Source organism: Primulina huaijiensis, chromosome 13, assembly GCF_012295235.1.
Source record: "Primulina huaijiensis isolate GDHJ02 chromosome 13, ASM1229523v2, whole genome shotgun sequence".
NCBI lineage: Eukaryota > Viridiplantae > Streptophyta > Magnoliopsida > Lamiales > Gesneriaceae > Primulina > Primulina huaijiensis.
In genome coordinates, this window is record NC_133318.1 from 14,086,180 (window position 1) to 14,105,654 (window position 19,475).

Here is a 19,475-nt window from a genome sequence, read left to right on the forward strand (position 1 = left end):
CGATCTGTAAACTGAGAAAATATCTGAGAAATGTATCGCAACTGATTGAAGATTTTAGATTGTTCGTGTGTTTTATCCACCAACCTTCTTAAACTGATTCGATCAGCTATAAATAATTGTCTTTGATCCCAACGGTCATATTGAATGTATTAAATGACTAATATTAGTTGAATCGTCGTCTAGTTACTTTATCTGACAGTAGTACGAGGTATTCAGACTGTTCTGTTCTGCTTTGGTATGATCTATCAGTTTGTCTGCTGATACTTCAACTGATGATGTTGCCAACTTATTAGGAGTCAACTGATCAGTCGATCATTTCAGCTGGACATTATCAATTCTAACTAATGTCCTATCAGTTATGAATACTTCAGTTGATAAAGATTTCTCCAGTTCAGTTCAAGCGAAGTATTCAGTTACAATTACTCGATTTGTCGGATCAGTTTGGTTTTTTAGTTCTCTTATGGATTATCTTGTCAAACTCTGAAACTTATAATACTCCAACAATTTCTCCATTTTCGGTATTTGACATAACCTAGATTTCTTGAACTGATGATTGATAACAAACTGATTGTAGATAAAATAATGTACAGATTCGTACATAATCAGGAATAATAATTTTATTGATTGTGAAAGAGGTAAGTACATATTCGTACAAACATTTCAAAAAGAAAAGACAATCTCCAGACTAACAACTGACTTAGAACAGTAGATTATTTTTAGACTTTTTCTCAGCTGGTCCTTTATCAGTTGGTTTGTCTGGTTCACTTCTTTTCTTGCTGCTTGTCTCTACTGCTGCTGTATTTTGTTCTTCTCTCTTTTTTTCAACACCCATCGCTCTGGAAAAGAGGAGGAATGCTGAACTGATATGTGCATATACCTCAACCAGATGATTTTGTACTATGTCAATATTCTTAGATAGACTTGTATGAACAAAATCAATCCGGTTGCTGAGTAATTCTTGGGAGGAGAGCAGTGTAGAAATTGTAACTGATTCTCTTTTCATCTTGTCGGCTGATTCGAAGAGGGCAGCTCAATCCTTTCTCAGCTTCTTCAAATCTTTCATTGTGTGATCTTTCAATGTGTCCAGATTTAAAGAATGCAACAACTGAGTAGATTTGAAACGTATACTAAGCTTTTTTTTTTTGAAAACTAAATTTCGAAATAAACATTTTATGCAAGTATGCGATAACAACTGAAAAGTACACATTTTACAATAAAATATTCCACTATCAATTAAAACGTTGCAGTAAAAAAATGCACCAAAACGTCAACATGCAAAACTCCTGACATCCATCAACATATAAAAATGACAGAGTATGAAAATATCCATGATTTCTCCTAACTCATAAACATGATGTGCAGAAAAATAAGGTTCTCGGATTAACGTGCGCACATCGAGCCCCGCCTACTCAGACTTTGGCGCCTCTAGTCTCCTCATCGATATGCTCATATGCATCATTCACATCTAGTGAGTCTAAAGACTCAACACACCATAAACATTATATCGAGTACATATACATAACATGCAACAGTGAAAAGTACTGTAATCAAAATACATTTCATGATCTTAAAAGCATAAACGTAAACATAATAAGGCATAACGTGTCAAAACATGACTCAACCTATCATCATATACATGTTCATTTTATTTTATTGAATTACGTTCATTAGTTGTGACTTTCGTATCAGCTCTATTCGATGGATCCATCTACGTATAACTGCGGTACCCGGCTGCGGGGATATCTGCGACAATATTACAGATCCACTGAGCCTTAGCCTTACATGACATCGTATTCATATTCGTATTAGTCACAACCAACTCTCATCCTTCAAAACATGTCATCATATTCATCATTTATAAAAATCATGCATATACATAAATTTTTTTAAAAATCAAGCATGCAACGTATTTTTCATATTAACATAAAATTCATGATCATGATAGAATATACATTAAAAAAAAAGTGTAGATTTGTGATCAGAGCGCTGCCAGGACTGTTAACCCGACTCGGGTGCAAAATGACCATTTAGCCCCTAGAAACCCTAATTGACCATTTTATCTCTGGACATCAAAATTTCGAGCCGAAGTCAACCAAAAACCTCAAAACATATTTATAATCGATTCTTAGACGTAAACTTGAGCCCGTTTCATAACTTATACGATTTATTTTAAAACTTGGACCGTATTCCCGGTGTTAACCCGAATCAACCCAAACCCCAACCAAACTCTCCAAAACTTAAACCATGACTTAACGACACCTAAATAAACCTCGAACACCCAATTTCATACCACACGAAGCCCTCGGTAACCCTCGACCAGCTTCTGGAAATTTCATCTCTTCTCAAGATTCAAACCCTAGTGCACTTAACCTCCCAAAACTCAATCCTAGGCCCGAACCAACGTGACCAGCCCTTAACCAACTATCCTAAGACCAAGACCAAGCCGTGAACTCCCTCCTGGACCAACCAACCCCACGCCTACAGCCCCATGCACGCGGACGTGCGAGATTCTCACAAACATCACAAATCCGAGCTTCAAACGTGTTTATCACCTACGACCTGCACCAAGGTAACTAGCGTTCGGCCTTCCACGACCCTCGACTACCTAGCGTCTCCAGCCCCTTGACACCATATTCACAACGTGTACAGCCCCTTAACCAACGACCATAGCAGCCCCTTGCATCAATATCAAGAAAAACGTGAGTTACCACTACAAGAAAATATGAATTCAACAACACATCAAAGACAACGATTTTTCATTAAAACGTTATATTTTTTCTTTTAACAACGGTTTCAACAAAAACTGTTGTCGTAGCCTAAAAAACCAACTCATAGACAACAGTTTTTTAAAAACCGTTGTCTTTGATGTATCTATGACAACGATTTTCTAAAAACCGTTGTCTTTTAGCGTTTTTTTTGGGGTCAAAGACAACGGTTTATATAGCGTGTTTTTTTGGACAAAAGACAACGGTTTTAGAAAACCGCTGTGGATTAGCGTGTTTTTTTGACAAACAACAACGGTTATCTTAAATTGTTGCTATATTTAAAATCGTCGCTATATTTAGTGACGGTATAAAACTGTCGCAATTTTTAAAATAACAAAAGTTTTAACAAAAACCGTCGCTAATAGCGACAGTTTTTTTATTTTACGTAAAAAATTAGCGACGGATTAAATAATTTCTCATGCAAACACACACACATCAGCAATAAGTAGCGTGAATGATGAGTAAAACAAGATTGATGGCGTGCCTTTGCGTCTAAACGCTCGAAAACTTTGATATCTTCGCGTAGGACGAGCACCAGAGAGACGGGGGAGTAACTTTCTTGAAAGCTTTGAAGAATTATCCATTTGGCTGCTGAATAAACCTTCGAAATATGCTGCTGAAGTGAGGGAAAGGGGCGGCCGAGAATGAAGTAGGGTCAGGGTTAGGTTATGTGGTGATTAGGTTAATAAAAAGATACACAAATGGGCCAATAATAGCTTCTTAAATGAGTTTAAAAAGGTTTTAGGCCCATAGTAAGTAACCTGAATGCTATGAATACAACTATGGACTAAGAGATAAATTGTGAATTTGTAAAATGAATAAACTTGAGAGTAAATCACATATAACTGATAGTTGTTCTGTTGGTATTTCGTTTCGTCTTGTCATCTTTCTTCAACTGAACTAATGAGCTATAAATAGTCTTCGATTACAACGCTCACAATGAATGCATTTAATGGTTAATATCCGTTGAATCGTCTTCTAATCCATATAGATGACTTTATTCTGAAAGAGGTACGATGTATCAGATTGTTCGGTTTCATCTGTTCTGCTTTGGTATGGACTGTCAGTTTGTCTGCTGAGTATTTCAAAATACAGTTGATGACGTGGCTAACTGATCAGGAGTCAAACTAGTCGACTAATCAGTTCAGCTGGACTACATCAGTTCTAACTGATGTCTTCTGAATACTTCGGTTGAGATAGGTCATTTCAGTTCAGTTTTGTTAAGTCAATTGGATAAATAACTTCGAAATTTAAGACAACTTTTAAAATTGCTAGGAAATTTTAAGAAAAAATTTATAATTGAATTTCGATTCTATACATTTGGAAACCTAAAACTTCTATTGAAATTTCTAAAGCGATGTTGAATTTTAAAACAATGTGCATGCATGTAAATTATGTAGAGGCATGCAGAGAATTAGGCAAGCGAGTTTTCTCCACTACAAGAAAAGCAGCTTATATTATTATGTATATTAGTGCATGGTGGACACACCTTTTTCTTTTTAATATGGAGACCAGCTCCGCTATTGAGTTAGTGCCTCACTTCCTTATTGTTGACTTATTGCACTTATTGCCTTCCACTTCGCTTAAATTAATGGAGTTTTGTTAGGTTAAAAATCTAAAATGTGAACCATATATTTCAAAAAGCTTACCCATATAGGTAGTATAATTTCTATGGGTTTATAAGTTACTATTTATTAGTTTTAACGTTCAATGTAAGATATTTGTAACATTGTAGACTTTTGAGAATCCGAAGTACGCAGCGACCCACTCTTCAAAGCTTTTGCACACCTTTCGAGAAAGTTTTCGGTATTGAAAACCAGTCCTGACCATGGTAAAAATATCGTTTTCTTGGAAATGGCTATGAATCCGCAACTTATCAATAAAGATGAATAGTCTTTCTTTTCTTGTTTCTCGTTCGATCCTGCCCGAACTGCATTCAAAAATCTGTTACCTTTAAAAATGAAAAATGTCATCATGCGTGTCAATTTAAATGTACATTATATTCTTTGTTTCTTGATTGATAAATTAATTCGACTTTGTTATACCATGTTAATTTGTCAACCTTATCATCCACCAAAATATGACAGTGACAAGCTCTAATCAAACATCCTTAGTAAATTGGAATTACTATCCAGAAAATGAATAATAAACTTTTAAAGTTAGTGGTATTCCAAGAAAGAAAGCAAAAACCGCATCAAGAGCTTAATTAACATATGTATGAAACATAAAATAAATATATAATGATATCTTTAGAGGAAGAAATTGATATTATATAAAATTAAACAAACTTAAAGAATTAAAATTGGTTACTCTATAGTTTTTTTAAAAAATAATATAGCACAGACAACATAATAATTGCATAAATAACCCCTTTTACTCCATGCACTGATTAGCTAGGTAGTAAGCAACTAGTAATCATATATATATATATACATATATATATGCATATATACAAGATAATCCAACATATCAGTATTTTAATTGATGATATTATAACTTCAAAACGAGTATGTATATGAAATCCCGTACTGATTTTCGATACCCTGTGATCATTTTGATCGCGATACAAATAATGATAAGTAGCGAGGATAACAATGGATTTTGGAGTCTGAATATCAATGGAGTTGCGGATGGGCTGAGCATGAATTACTACATGTTTTCATGTCCATCGGCTGAGATGATAGTAAAGAACACTGTGTACAATGCTTTGCAATCTGATCCAACGCTTGCTGCTGCTCTTCTCAGAATGCATTTTCACGACTGTTTTATTCAGGGATGCGACGCATCGGTACTCATCGATTCCACCAAGAATAATGTGGCTGAGAAAGACTCCCCAGCTAATTTAAGCTTGAGGGGATACGATATCATCGATGACGCCAAGGAGCAGCTCGAAAATCAGTGCCCTGGAGTTGTTTCTTGTGCTGATATTCTTGCAATGGCTGCTAGGGATGCTGTTTTCTTTGTAAGATACAAATACATGTTATGTACAGATTATTCCATCAACATAAAATGTATATATTATGTATCAATTACTAATAATTATGGTTTAGGCTGGAGGTCCAGTATACGACATACCAAAAGGAAGAAAAGATGGGAGTAGATCAAAAATTATGGACACAATCAACCTGCCTCCTCCTACCTTAAACAGTTCGGAGCTAATAAGGATGTTCAGCCAGCGTGGCTTCACTGCTCAAGAAATGGTGGCTTTGTCAGGTTTTTTTTTTTTTTTTTTGCGCGTATATATAAATATAAAATTTTTAGTTTTACTTGTTTTCGATTTTTATTTTACATAATTTTCTAATAAAAATATTATTAAAAAATTCATTCGAATGAAACCTTGGTTTGCAACCATAATTATCCTACATTTCAATATTAGTTATATCTTACTAAATTTAAAATATAAAAATAACACTTTGTTTACAATAAACATTTAATTTCATATTGTAAAAAAAAAAAAAGTTAATAAAATTGTCCAAAATATGAATCATCATCTAAAACCCAATGAATAATATTAGTACTCACAATGTCAAACATGAATCATCATCTATAAGCAACTGATCTGGCAGGGGCACACACACTGGGAATGGCAAAATGTTCATCATTCAAGAGTCGATTGAGCAACTTCGACTCCACTCATGATTCGGATCCCAGTTTGGACAAACAGTTTGCAAGGGCACTTTCAAAAACATGCAGCGCAGGTGGTAACGCAGAGCAAACCTTGGATTCGACAAGAAATACTTTTGACAATGATTACTTCAAAGCCTTGCAAAGGAAAGCTGGAGTACTCTTCTCTGACCAGACATTGTTCGTAAGCGAAAGAACTCAAGGTATAGTGAACGGATACGCCATGAACCAAGCCATGTTCTTCTTCGACTTCCTGAGGGCAGTCATAAAAATGGGACTTCTTGATGTTAAAGAAGGTTCTGAGGGGGAGGTTAGGCATAATTGTCGCAAGATAAATTAACTGATTCTTCCGTGTCATAGGTAAACATGCATAGGATCATCTGTACGTTTTACTGCTTGCTCTCTGTGTTTCTCATCTATTCTTAAAATAATTCAGCTTCTTGCTATATAATTCTCCAGCAATCATCAGTTATAACGTCAAATGATTTATCTATATCACCACAAAAACTCGTATTTAAAGAAATACTTAATTGTTTCATTACACCAGGGGAAGAAATTTTAATATTACCAAGTCATATACATAATAGATCTCTCCAGGTCGATTATTTTAAATTAACAAACACAACACTCAATATTATCTCTTGCCTCAGCGTTGGCATTACGAATATAAGTGTAGAGCCTATATTTTTACAGCAAACAAAGCAGCAACAGTAACCATAATATTAACCTCTCCTAGTACCCATAAGAAGTTCTCCTCATCATCCTCATAAACTCCTCTGCACTAACTTCACCATCACCTGCATAAGTTGAAGGAATATACCCGTAAGGGGAATTGAAAAGAAAGCCATCAACGTTTAGAATATCATTCGCACAAATTATCAACTAAGAAATGATATAAACTAAAATTATGAACTATAAGAAGTCTCGACTAAGACCAAAGAGGAAGCGTTCATGCAGAAAACAAAATCTCCATTTTTTCTAATTTCCATTCATTTTTCAGGCAGCTTTTGGAGAAATATCTGTGTACATGTATAACTTTGCGCAATCGTGCACACGAGCCATGTATTTGTTTGTGTGAAAAGAGAGACAAAAAAATGATGAAATCAACAGCAATGCTTTTACCAAAATAGTATAATACGTTCAGCATTACCATATCACCCCAATCGTACAACCAAGTAATACAAATTCCGAATTATCCACAGATGCAAGGAAATACAAAGCAAATGAGCAGATCAAGTTTATATTCAAAACTAAAGCTTAACTTTGGAACAATTTTGAAACACACGATGGGTCTAGTTCTGTTATTTCATTATTTGAGAATTAGCTTCCTCGAGGTTGTCAAAAAGAGCATAGGTGGTATCTCTATTGATCTTCACTCATTTGTTTGATTTCGAGCACCAGCTTAAAAGATTTACATGATTAAGAATGTAATTTTCAACCATACATTTTATTTAAAAAGTTTAAACCAGAAATCCTGAGACCCTATTTGTAGCAGTTACGGAAATGAAATATAATTGACGTTCAAAAAATCATCGACGCTGCCCAGTTCGTGAAAGTCACGCTAATATCGAAGAGCATGTCGGTCAAGCACAAAATGTGCCTTGAACAAATAACTTAACTCCTTCCCATAGCAGCCCATACTCAATTACCCCCCACCCCAAAACCCAAAACCCATCTTCCGACGACTTCGGCGACAGTCAACATCCAGTAATTTGGAAGAGTTCTTTTTGTATCTTCTCAGGCCTTTTGGGGCTGGTTATTGCTCTTTTTTACATTTTTTTTCCTTTTTTTTTTTGCAAATCTTTTAATCTAAATTTCAAACTGTCACATCTATTGAAAGTGATTAGTTTATTATCATTTTATTACACTTATTTGCAATTTTGTTGGTTATATTTTATGTTAAAGCAAATATTAATCGCTGATAATCGTATTTTGGTGGCTTAAATTCTTAACTTGGGATTTATAAATAATAGTTTGTAGCTAATTATTATTTCCTTTTACATGCCTTATGTTTGAATTTGATCAGGTACACATCATTCGTTTTCCCCTTCAATACACCACACGTCTGAAAGGCCCTGGACTTCAAAAGCCTTTTGGAGCCTTGCCTTAATAGCTATGATGCAACCTAACTTGAAATAGCTCACAACTTCGCTATCCATGTCTAGTCAACTTTAAAATCAATAGCACAATCGGCAATCCATTATGTTTCTAGATCAACATGTGTAATGCATTTAAGACTTGACACTCATCTCCAGTTACGTGCTCCAACATATTATTCGGCACTAACATAAAGGACATAGGCCCAAGAGTTCCCAAGGCGATGGAAAAATATAAATGTGGGGCTGATTGGAATAAAATATGAAGGGGATGTTACATTCATTGTATTATTTTCCTTATGAGTTTTGTTACTAGCATTGCTAAGGGTGTAAGAGCTCTTTTGCGGAGTTGATAATATGGGTTTTAAATTTTATGTCATATATAAACTTACATTTCAGCAGTCAAAATTATATTTGATCTCTATCTTTTTGTTGATGAGATCGGCGTTGAAACAAGTGGTTCAACCTGCCGGATTTAGGGAGGGAAAGGGCAAACACGCAATTTGAGGCACGGAGGCAAAGAAATCAGTTCTGATATGGAACTTGAAGAACTGCTAACAGCAGCCGAACAGTGGTGAAGGCACATCATTATCGTGCTCCATCGACTATGCTTACAAGCTATTTGCAGGGACTTGGAATTACTTTTCCAGATATAGTGATTGATGGATCCTAAGAAAATTCTTACGGGTCTCAAAAATTGGCAGTTTCTCTGTTTTGTATTCTATGTTGGAACTGGAGATAAAATTGATCCTGATGAATTATGTTCATCAAAATATAATTTTAAATTTAAGTGGTTCAATAATTACATGATTACATCCAGCTGGGGAAGATGAAAAAGGTTAATCCCCTTTAATCATTGTGAGTATGGTCCTCAGAGTTAACAAGGTGCAAATTGATGAAATGGGAACAAATACTCAAAGGGGAAGATGACGAAGTTAAACTGCTAAGGCTTCTTGTGAGTGCAGTATGAACAAAGGACCTAATTCTTGTTGATGTAGAATATGTAACCAAAGAGAGAGTAAAATTTTGGGATTCACTCAAAGGGGAAGATGACGAAGTTAAACTGCTAAGGCTTCTTGTGAGTGCAGTATGAACAAAGGACCTAATTCTTGTTGATGTAGAATATGTAACCAAAGAGAGAGTAAAATTTTGGGATTCACTCAAAGGGGAAGATGACGAAGTTAAACTGCTAAGGCTTCTTGTGAGTGCAGTATGAACAAAGGACCTAATTCTTGTTGATGTAGAATATGTAACCAAAGAGAGAGTAAAATTTTGGGATTCATATAGCAACTGTATTTTACTGTGAAAGAAAAGGGATCTTGATTTTGCCTTGAAATTGCAGGTTTTTAACAAAAGAGTCAACATACTTATGATAACTAAAGCACGGGCTGAAGAGTATCCTCTTGATTTCCACTATTTTGGAAATGAGTACTGCAACCTCGGTTTTGAGATGGTCATTTTGTTGTTGGTTGGAAGGATGCGGAATTCAAAGAAGATCAAGTTCCATGTCTCTCAGCCTTGAGGACAAGGGCTAATTTCAAGAGGCTGGTATAGTTACGTTTTCCAATATTTTATTGGGCCCTAGACATAGGCCTAACCAAGAGTTCCCAAGGCCTTGGAACAATCTAGATGTGGGGGGAGAGGGGAATAATGCGTGACAAAAGGGAGGGTTGTTAAATTCATTCTGTTATTTTCCTTGAAAGTTTTGTTACTTGCATGGCCAGAGGAGAGCAACAGTTATTTTACAGAGTTGATACTCTGGGTTTAACTTACATTTCTGCGTCCAAAATTATACTTCATCTCAATCTTTTTGTCGAAAAAATTGGGGTCGCAACATCTCTCCATGTTAAAAAGCTTTGACCAAGGACACGTACAGACTACAGATTAGACAAATCAACAGAGGCTCTTTGGCTGCAATTTTCAGGATTTCAAATGAAAGTAACGGTACTGTAGAATAAATATCCCTAAAGTAATTTCAAAAGGCATACATGTTTCAAAATTGTGTTAAAACTCAAAAAATGTTTATTTCAAAAAAGTAAAATTGAACATGCATGACAAATTATGCACCAGAAGTGGAGATCGAGCAAACTTACGGTCTCTATCTGCTTCATCAATCATGTCCTGAATCTCTTTCTCAGTAAAATTTTCACCCAACTCCTTCCCTATGCGCTGGATATCAGCAAAAGAAATTTTTCCCTGCATTTACATGATGAAGAACGCAGTTATAACATGAAGATATCATATAATGTACAAAAACAGCAGCTCACATTTTTATCTTGGTCAATTATATTAAAAGCCTTCATGAGCTCTTCTTTGGTGTCCCTTTCTCCAAATTTTGCTGTCATCATGTGACAGAATTCATCGAAGTCTATCGCGCCACTGCCATCCTTGTCTACTTCAGCTATCATTCCATTAATTTCCTGCGGACACCCTAGTCTTTAAACTATATGGAATTTATTCTTTAAAAACTATTGACAAATAGCATTTAATATTTGAAAGAACTAAATTGTAAATTTAGAACACACAGAAATTTCGAAGAAAACTTTGCAAGTGCACATTTCTTTGGGAATATTTTTTAAAGAAAAACTTCACATTGACATTATAAACATTAAAGAAACTATAAAATGTCTGAACTTGATAAAAAAAATTTCTGAACCAAATATAGACTAGTCACTCGGGTATCTAGTGCTCCAACTTATTTTTCCTTGTGGCGACATTATGCCGGATGTTATGCTTAACTAAGTAGCATCTAAGGGACAATATTCTGGAAAATGGCGACATATATTCTACTAACTATGTAGTGATGGCAGCAAATATCCATACTAAAATGAAGACTTCCTGAAAACAAACCAGCCATATAATCTTTCTATTGAGTTTTTGCAGGAGTCCCTATAAATTATTAATGTGTATGAATGCACACAAACATCCATCTGCAAACAAATATGCAAGAATTCCATTGACTTGAAAGTCTGCTAAAATTTCTCGAGATCAAAATCTTTAAAGAAATCCAAAAGCAAATGCCAGGAAACTTATAAGTTGCTTCTAGAGTTCATAGGCATAATCATCAACCAGTTTTGTGCAACTAACCAATTAAGAATATTTTACAATTATATGGTAAACAAGTAATAGACCAAATAGCAACTCCTTTCAGTTATCTCAGCCGGTAAAAAACTAACATATTAGCACAACAAAGAACTCAAAACATTTCCAGACTACTGGAATTTTATGGGTTAAAGATCATGGTAAATGTAGGCTTAAATTGAAAGCCTTTCCAACTTCTAATCCCTAGAGTTTGCATATGTGAAAATTACAGGAAATCAGAAGGCTGCAGCAGTTTTTTATGAGTCAGGCAAATTAATAGACATGCATTACCACGAGGACAAAAAAGAAATTAATCTCTAGTTTCTAGTGGTAACACATTAAAAAGGATATCTGCTAGATTATCATCTTGTCCATTACCTCTTCCGACATTTCAAAACCAAGAGCCCTGTAGAAAAAACCAAAAAAGATACTAGATTAGTAGATTTCACTTCCACATGCCAGGATTTTCAAATTTTTCTTGAGTTTTTGACAAAACACAGAAACCTCATAGCAACATTCAACTCTTTGGCATCAATAGTTCCTGTAAAATGTATTTATTATTAACAATACTCAGTTCAGGAAGGATGATAATATACATTTAGTAACTCTGTTATATAGTTACTTAAATACCAGAGCCATCAGTGTCAAAAAGTTCAAAAGCTTCCTTTATCTCCTGCCTTTTCTGTTGATTCAACCCATGATGGCGCCTAGGTTTATCTTTCCTAGACATTCCTCTATAAAGTGTTGCCTGCAAGAAAGGTTATAACAAGTATTGTTCATAAATACAAAAGCAATTACAGAAAAATAGAGAGTGAAGGGAGGTAAAGGAGAGGGAGGAGAGAAAGTGCGCTGCACCTGTGATGATTCCAGTTCAATGAAACTTGAAAGTCGATAAATATAAAGTAACAATAGCAAAATGGAAGGATAGTGGTATAACATCATGGAATCAACTCAAAGAAAAGTATACTTCAATAGAGATCAATGGCTTTAAGTTTCTTTAGTTAGTGTTTTTCATTGTTTGTTATCACAAATTATTCAGTCAGTTTGGTTACCGACCGAACTAAATTTAGAATAACCGAAGCAAACCAATTTTTTAAAAGAGAGAATGTGCCACTTCAAGCACAAGACTATTGATTGAAGGGACGAAATGGATTTTAAAACACGTAACTTATGATGGATATACAAAGACCTAACAAACTTTAGTGAAGAGATGATATAATACGACCATTCAAGCACAAGACTACCTATTAAATCTACAGAAATGAGATTTCATCCACACTGTAAGTAAGAATTCATCGATTCAAGAAGATCTGAACTGAATAAAGAGAAGGCAACATACAAAACCCAACGACATCAAGATTCAACATCACGCCAGCATATGATCTAATCAACGCAAAGTTTTCCATTAAAGTTCAGCAGCAGAACCGTGCAAATTATCAAAAAACTCGCCCTTAGCCTGAAGATCAGTCATTGTTTACCAGTAAAAGCACAAGAGTTTATGTGAGTTCAGAATAAGAACATCACAAAATGGTTACAAACAGATGAAAATCAATCGAAGGGGTGTCACTGTTATCAAGAAATGTTAACCATGACCTTACCATGAACGATGAACAAGGGATGAACGACCGACGAGCGAAGAGAGATGAACGAGGAGCGACGAGAGTTGATCGAGAGATGGGGATCGGCTGGATGGCTGTTGGCCGACGGATTTCAGGGTTGAATTTGGAAGCCCATCACCAAAATAACGTAAATTAACCTAAAATATCTGCCCGAAGTTTCAACTTACAAATCAGTCCTCTTGTCTGACTTAAATACAACAAGCTCCCTACTGTCCAATATTTATTTGCAACTAAAAGGCTTAAGATTTAAAATTTCTTGTATTAACCATCTCTTAACCATTTCCTCCATTTTCCCTCCACCTTCAACATCATCTTCGTTCATGGATTTCTGCACTTTCAGCGCCGATTCTGTTAGAGTATGTATCCGACAAGCTAACTTATGTTTCGCCTTTTATTGACTCTAATGTAAAACAATCTTTATTTTAATAATATTTTACGATTTCATTGGATTGTGGCATTATATTTTATCTATATACTCATGCAAGTTGCATAGATAAAGTCCTTCAATATACAATTGGTACCATGAGGTTTGCCTCGCAAAGTAAGATCTTGAAACTGAGTAGGAAGTGTACCGTATACTCTTAACAAGTTCCTAGTCGAATCAGCCACCTAAAACAAGGATAAAGATCGCTTGAGCTCGAGACTAGCAATTGTGATGTAAACGCCATGTTCATTGACAAGTGCATGGAGATGTTCATTCACACATATGGTTGATCATATGATGATGCACTGAACAACTCTCCCTCGAACTGTCCAAGTGGTTCTCATTTGTCAAGTGAAATAGTCTGCGGTTATGATTGTACACCATTAGTCCTTTGACCTGGGACAATGTAGGAGCTATGCGTACTAGCATGCACTTTGATCCGTTTACCGACTCCATTGAGGGTCATCAGGTGGCGAAGTTGGGTGTAGTTTCGAAATACGTAAGAGCAAATGCATTATAGTCGGGGATTCACTGTTTGCCTACGGGTAAAGATATCCTATGTGGTCTGATGAGTTAATAGTACAAGGAATCTCTGGCCAGAGTAAGACATGTGCAGTTTGGAAAGTTGTTTCCTCAGTTGCGCATACCATGACACTGTTACTCAAAGATAAATCACATCATCATCGAATTCACAAGCAACTCTCGATATATCAATGGTTGCAGATTCGATCGAGGTATATGTGTTGAAGGGCCCATACTGTACGCTAATCATAACTAAAGGTTTTTGCATGCACTGTCAGTGATACCTATTGGATCATGGGGAGATGCTACTTGAAACATCCAATACTTTTTAACTTTAAAATCCTACTAAATTTTTTTTTATGTAAAAATCGAAACTTGAAATTTAAAATAACTTAACATTTCCGTCGTCCAAAATAATTTAACATTTGAAATCTCAAGTGTATAAAAATCCCTAACTCGTTAATTAACCAAAAACCCTACATAGACATTTAACAAGATCAAACTAACCTCAAACTAAAGCATGAAATCCCTAATTAAATCATTAACAAAATCTTTAAAACTTTAACTATAAAGCTAATGCGGAAAATAATGTCATTCGGGAGTGTACTGCCGGACTCGATCCACTCAAGCGTCAGCGCCTTCCTCCATCTCATCCTCACCTGCAACATTCAAACCTAGTGAGTCTAATGACTCAGCACGTTCTAAACATGTGTAACAAATAATACATATACAATCACTTGCATTAAATTCATACTTTTATACTAAATACTAGCATAAATTTGTAAGCATATTTTAATCATAAATCGTTACATTATAAAGCTTTCCATCATTTATTGTTTTGAGTGAAGTTTGATCCTTGAAAGTGACTAGCTATATCCTCTGGTCGACTGATCAGTCTTAGCTCATCATTGTGCATTGGGAAGGGCATTAGGCACCGACTTAAAATAAAAATACGATCGTTGGGCTCTCTCTGAGGACTTCTCCCTCACAATATTCCCAAAAATCATATATCATATCTTTTTTGTCACAGTCAATTCACATCTTTCAAAATCTTTTTCCTTTTCTTTTTTATCATAAAATATTTTGTCCTTTTCACATTCGAAAAATAGTACTTTAACATTAAAAATTACACAGCTTTATCATAAATCATAAAATCTCATATTTTCATAGTAAACGTTTTAAAATATCATTTAGAATGTGTTATGATTCTTCGAGACACTGACAAGCCTTTTTGTACTACCCAAAACGTAAAATGACCATTTTACCTTGGACTCTAAAATTCTCGATTTTGACTTTTTCTCATTTTTTTTGACTCGAGATTATCCCAAATAATTATTTACGCTTAAATTTGACTTCTAATATTTTTATTTAATGTAAACTCGGACTTTTTAATTTAATTCCTTAATTACTAAACTATGAAGCGTTTAATTTCTAAATTAATTCAAACGTAAATATTTTAATCCCAAACATTAATCATAGCCTTTTCATACCTAAACTACCCCCGTGAACCATGAATCAACTCCCGTGAACCAGGGTTCAAGCCCTTCCCTTCACCAAGCCAAAATTCGAACCCTAGCCTACCCATATTGAGCCACAGCTCAAATCCCTCGAGCCACCACCAAGCCATCATGGACAAGACCATTCACAGACCCTCCTAAACCCTAACCAACCTAGCCTAGACCAGCACTAACCAGCCCAAGCCCCTGTCAAATCCCGCGCAGCCCTATTCCCCTTTCCAAGTCGTGGCCCTCATTCCCTCGAGCCACCACGAACCACGGCTGCACCAGACCCTGCTATGACCCCTAGACATCTTCCCTAGACCCTACAGGACCAGCCTAGCAAGCCCCAACCTAGCCGTGAGCCATCCTAGCCGCAGCCTTCCATCCGCGTGCATGGGGAAGAGTCCTACCCCTTGTGAACTCTTCCTTAGCTGCTATCCCCGAATCCTAGACTTTCTAGGACATTTCCTAACCCTGAACCACGTCCATCACAGCCCCAACTCGAGCCCTATCCGAGCTGCACGCCGCCATGCATCAAGCCGAGCCCATAATCGTGTGGCCCTCCCATAGAAAACCCTAGGCTCGTTTCTTCCTAGCCATGCTCGACTCCAGCCCTTGTGTTGTCCCTTAACAACTCTTTTCTCGTCCCTTAAACACCTTCTATTGGCAGCGTGTCCTTAGGAATCATAACGTTTTTCAAACAAGTGCAAAATCATCAAAACTTTGAAAATATTTGTTCTATCGTTAAACGAATATTGTTTAAATATTTTTTATTCAAAAATAAATAAAACAAGCATAATATGATTTGAATGATGCGTCAAAGAAGTTTAGACGCGTACCTTTGCGTTTTAGAACGCTCGAATATACGATCGTTGGCGTAGGATGCGAAGAAGGACGAACGGGTGACGAAGACTCCTTGTTTTTTCCTCTTCAAAATCTCGAAAATATGGTGTGTGTGTGTGTGTGTGTTGTGTGTGAATTTTCGGCTCATATGAGGCTTAGGCAGATTGTTGGGGATCGATTTAGAGTTTAGAGGGGGTGAATAAACTCGTTCCTTTCTTCGACGTTTTTGCAAAGGTGCTAGAATCCTGTTAGATAATAGCTTATCTTGTTCAAATATATTTCCAGCAGATCACATTAACTTGTGCGGAAATGATCTGATGGTTTGAGGTGAAAACAATAAAACAGTAGGCAGTAGACAGTAGTTGTTTCTGGAAGTTCGAAGATGAAATATTCTACGTCTTCCCTTCTTCTGTTTCCAGAAGGTATCACTAAAAGAATTTGGTTTTTACAGTACAACTTTTATACACTCCCACTTCAGTAGGACTTACCCTTTGCCTACTGAAACTCTTAGTTTCACAAAATAATATAATGAATACAACAAGGTTCTGGAAAAGACTCTTTTCCATATTAAAAACTCTTCTCAATAAAATGTAATAAGGTGAATAGCTTGTAAAGAGATAAAAAAAAAAAAACAGCAGCACAAGGCGATCTCAGAATATCAGATATCTGCTATAAAGAGTGTGATGCTTTTCTTTATATTGAGCTTGAATATAAAGATTAGTTCTTGATTGCTCAAAACAGCGTTGGAATGATAGACAGAGAATATGTTCCTTGTTAATAATAATCGTTGTTTTCTATATTAGATTGATCCTTTAATATATAGAAACCTTGAATCCAACGTCTATAAACAAAACGGTTTCTTTGACTCTGAGTGAATCAGCTTTATGACCGAAAAAAGATCCTGCAGAAAGCTTCATAATAATCGGTCTTTGTTTTATACCATTACTAGTAAGGCGTGTTAAATGTCTTCGTACAACATTAAATGGTGCAATTAATACTAGTACTATGTAAGGTAACGGTAACATTAAGACTTGTAACGGTCAAACGAAAGACGTTAAGTTCTACTTCTACTTAGGCTACGTTCTGCTTCTGCTTTTGCTAACTGTTAAGTTTAGCTAAGAAGTACTCGATAAGCATTGCTTCTGTTTTAGCGATACGAGTGCTTCTGCTATTTACATTTTCTCTATTTTTACTATCACCACCTACTGGTTTTTACTCTCATCGCCACAATTAAAGTAATTCTAACAATTTCTCCTTTGTGGTGATGCCAAAACCAAGATGTTAATAAAGATAAAGATCAACAGTTAAAACGAAAAGAAAATAGAGTTTATAACAAGATATTCGATAAGCAAATAAACAATAAAAAATAATTCGATGTAAAAGAGCTTAATCGGTTCCAATGTGTCTGAAAATAGTCTCCTCGTTCTGAGGATCTTGATCTCTGAAAGATGACTCTACATGAGGTCTGCTATCTCCAGTTTTGCCCCCTGTTCTGCTTTTTGATTCCCTCTTTTTGGCATCACTAGCCTAAATTCGAGTGAGCAAATCATCCACCCGGCTAGTAAGGGTATGGATTCCATCATTTAGCATCTCCAGATATAGCCGAGACCAACTCCTTGGAATCCTTATAGGGATTCTATTAAATTCGATCTAGAGCTTCTATTCGAGGAAGAAAAACCAGACGAGTTGCTTGGTTGGAAACTCGTTAAGTAAGAGCATGAAGAGATTGAGATTGGGACTCAATCTTGGCATCAATAGGTTCGAGCTTCGAATCCACAGCTACAACGTTGTTGGATACTGAGAGAATATAGGAATCTTGGTCGGAGACAGTTTTTGTTATCTCAGTCTGACCGAGCAAAATGTTACTTTGATTTGTAAAAACAGATTTCCTGAAGATACTGGTTTCAACATTCAGTTTGTTCAAAGATTCTGCCGTGCAAGTGACTTCCTTAGAGATGCGGTCACGGAAGAATTTAGTAGCACTTACTTCACCAGCATATTCATGAAACAACTGTTTTACTATCTCTGAGAGATTGTTAAGATTTCTTTGCAGAACATCTATCTCAAATTCAAGAGAAAATTCTTATTCTGGGGATAGAGATTTCTCTTGAAGATGCTGCTGAGCAGCTGAACCAGAGGGAAGGACAATCAATGCAGTAGAGGGGACAGCGTCTGGTTGAGCAATAGATGGAGTTGTTGCTGGTGCTGCAAAGTTCCTTCAGGAGCAGTATGTTGTTCAGGAGCAAAGTTCCTTCAGGAGCAGTATGTTGTTCATCCAGGGGCTCAACAGCTGGATTTGGTTCAAATGGAACATTCAATAGATCTTCCATTTCTGGTAGATGTTCATCAGAAAATTTGTCCAGATCTGTGGTGAAGAAGATGGAGCAACATCTGATTCTTTCATGAATTGTTCTGATGGTTGTGCTTCTGGGTTTCCTTCTGGAAGTACCAAGTCGACAACCAGAGATGTTTCTGGTGCAGTAGGAGTTGGAACAATCGATTGAATCACTTCATCAATGGAAGCCGGGTCATGAACATAAATTAATGATGAAGATTTAGTAGTCATTGTCGTAGATGCAGGAGTACTGGAAACTTTAGCTTCAGAAGGAGATGTAGTCTTTTCCTCAACTGGCTTTATCTTGAGAATATCTGGGACATGACCTTCTCTGTATTGCAGAGGCTGTGAAAAATCATGTTCCTGAGCAAGAACTTGCTCATTCAGGAATCTCAACCGGGCAGTCAAAAGTTGAATGACATCTTGATAGCAGAAGAATGATTCGTGGAATCAAAATTTGACTTAAAAGTCTTCAGAATAGAATACAGCTTCTGAAGCTTGAGCTGATCAAGAATGTAGTTTCTTCTGTTTATAGCTTCAATGACATTTCTGGTCTTAGCGAAAGCAAAGACTTACTTCTCATTCTTCACCATTTTGGCATAAGAACCTGGAGTTCTTAAATATGTGATGGGGTGGAAAACTCAAACCTTGAGCCAGTCATCGAAGA

General features: G+C 36.1%; 2 protein-coding genes across 2 annotated transcripts; one reads left to right on the plus strand and one right to left on the minus strand.

Annotated features, from left to right (window-relative positions):
- Positions 1 to 5,198: 5,198 nt before the first annotated feature.
- LOC140990969 (peroxidase 47-like) lies at positions 5,199 to 6,851 on the plus strand. Its single transcript, XM_073460862.1, has 3 exons — positions 5,199 to 5,727; positions 5,816 to 5,978; positions 6,332 to 6,851. Exons 1-3 carry the CDS (start codon positions 5,275 to 5,277, stop codon positions 6,727 to 6,729), a joined length of 1,014 nt encoding a protein of 337 aa, XP_073316963.1. The 5' UTR covers positions 5,199 to 5,274; the 3' UTR covers positions 6,730 to 6,851.
- Positions 6,852 to 6,902: 51 nt separating this feature from the next.
- On the minus strand, positions 6,903 to 13,355 carry LOC140990970 (caltractin-like). The gene is made up of 7 exons (XM_073460863.1): positions 13,165 to 13,355; positions 12,197 to 12,314; positions 12,071 to 12,107; positions 11,945 to 11,972; positions 10,753 to 10,905; positions 10,579 to 10,681; positions 6,903 to 7,186 (listed from the first exon to the last, which is right to left on the minus strand). The coding sequence occupies exons 1-7, from the start codon at positions 13,165 to 13,167 to the stop codon at positions 7,122 to 7,124; spliced, it is 507 nt and encodes a 168-aa protein (XP_073316964.1). The 5' UTR covers positions 13,168 to 13,355; the 3' UTR covers positions 6,903 to 7,121.
- Positions 13,356 to 19,475: the final 6,120 nt, after the last annotated feature.

Bases quoted from the DNA above. Each gene is read 5' to 3' on its own strand.
- LOC140990969 (XM_073460862.1), top strand. From the start codon at position 5,275: ATGTATATGAAATCCCGTACTGATTTTCGATACCCTGTGATCATTTTG. The intron at 5,728-5,815 runs GTAAGATACAAA...ATTATGGTTTAG, and splicing joins CTAGGGATGCTGTTTTCTTT to GCTGGAGGTCCAGTATACGA. The intron at 5,979-6,331 runs GTTTTTTTTTTT...CTGATCTGGCAG, and splicing joins AGAAATGGTGGCTTTGTCAG to GGGCACACACACTGGGAATG.
- LOC140990970 (XM_073460863.1), bottom strand. The intron at 11,973-12,070 runs GTTTCTGTGTTT...TTTTTTCTACAG, and splicing joins GAGTTGAATGTTGCTATGAG to GGCTCTTGGTTTTGAAATGT. The intron at 10,906-11,944 runs GTAATGGACAAG...GGGTGTCCGCAG, and splicing joins GTTTTGAAATGTCGGAAGAG to GAAATTAATGGAATGATAGC.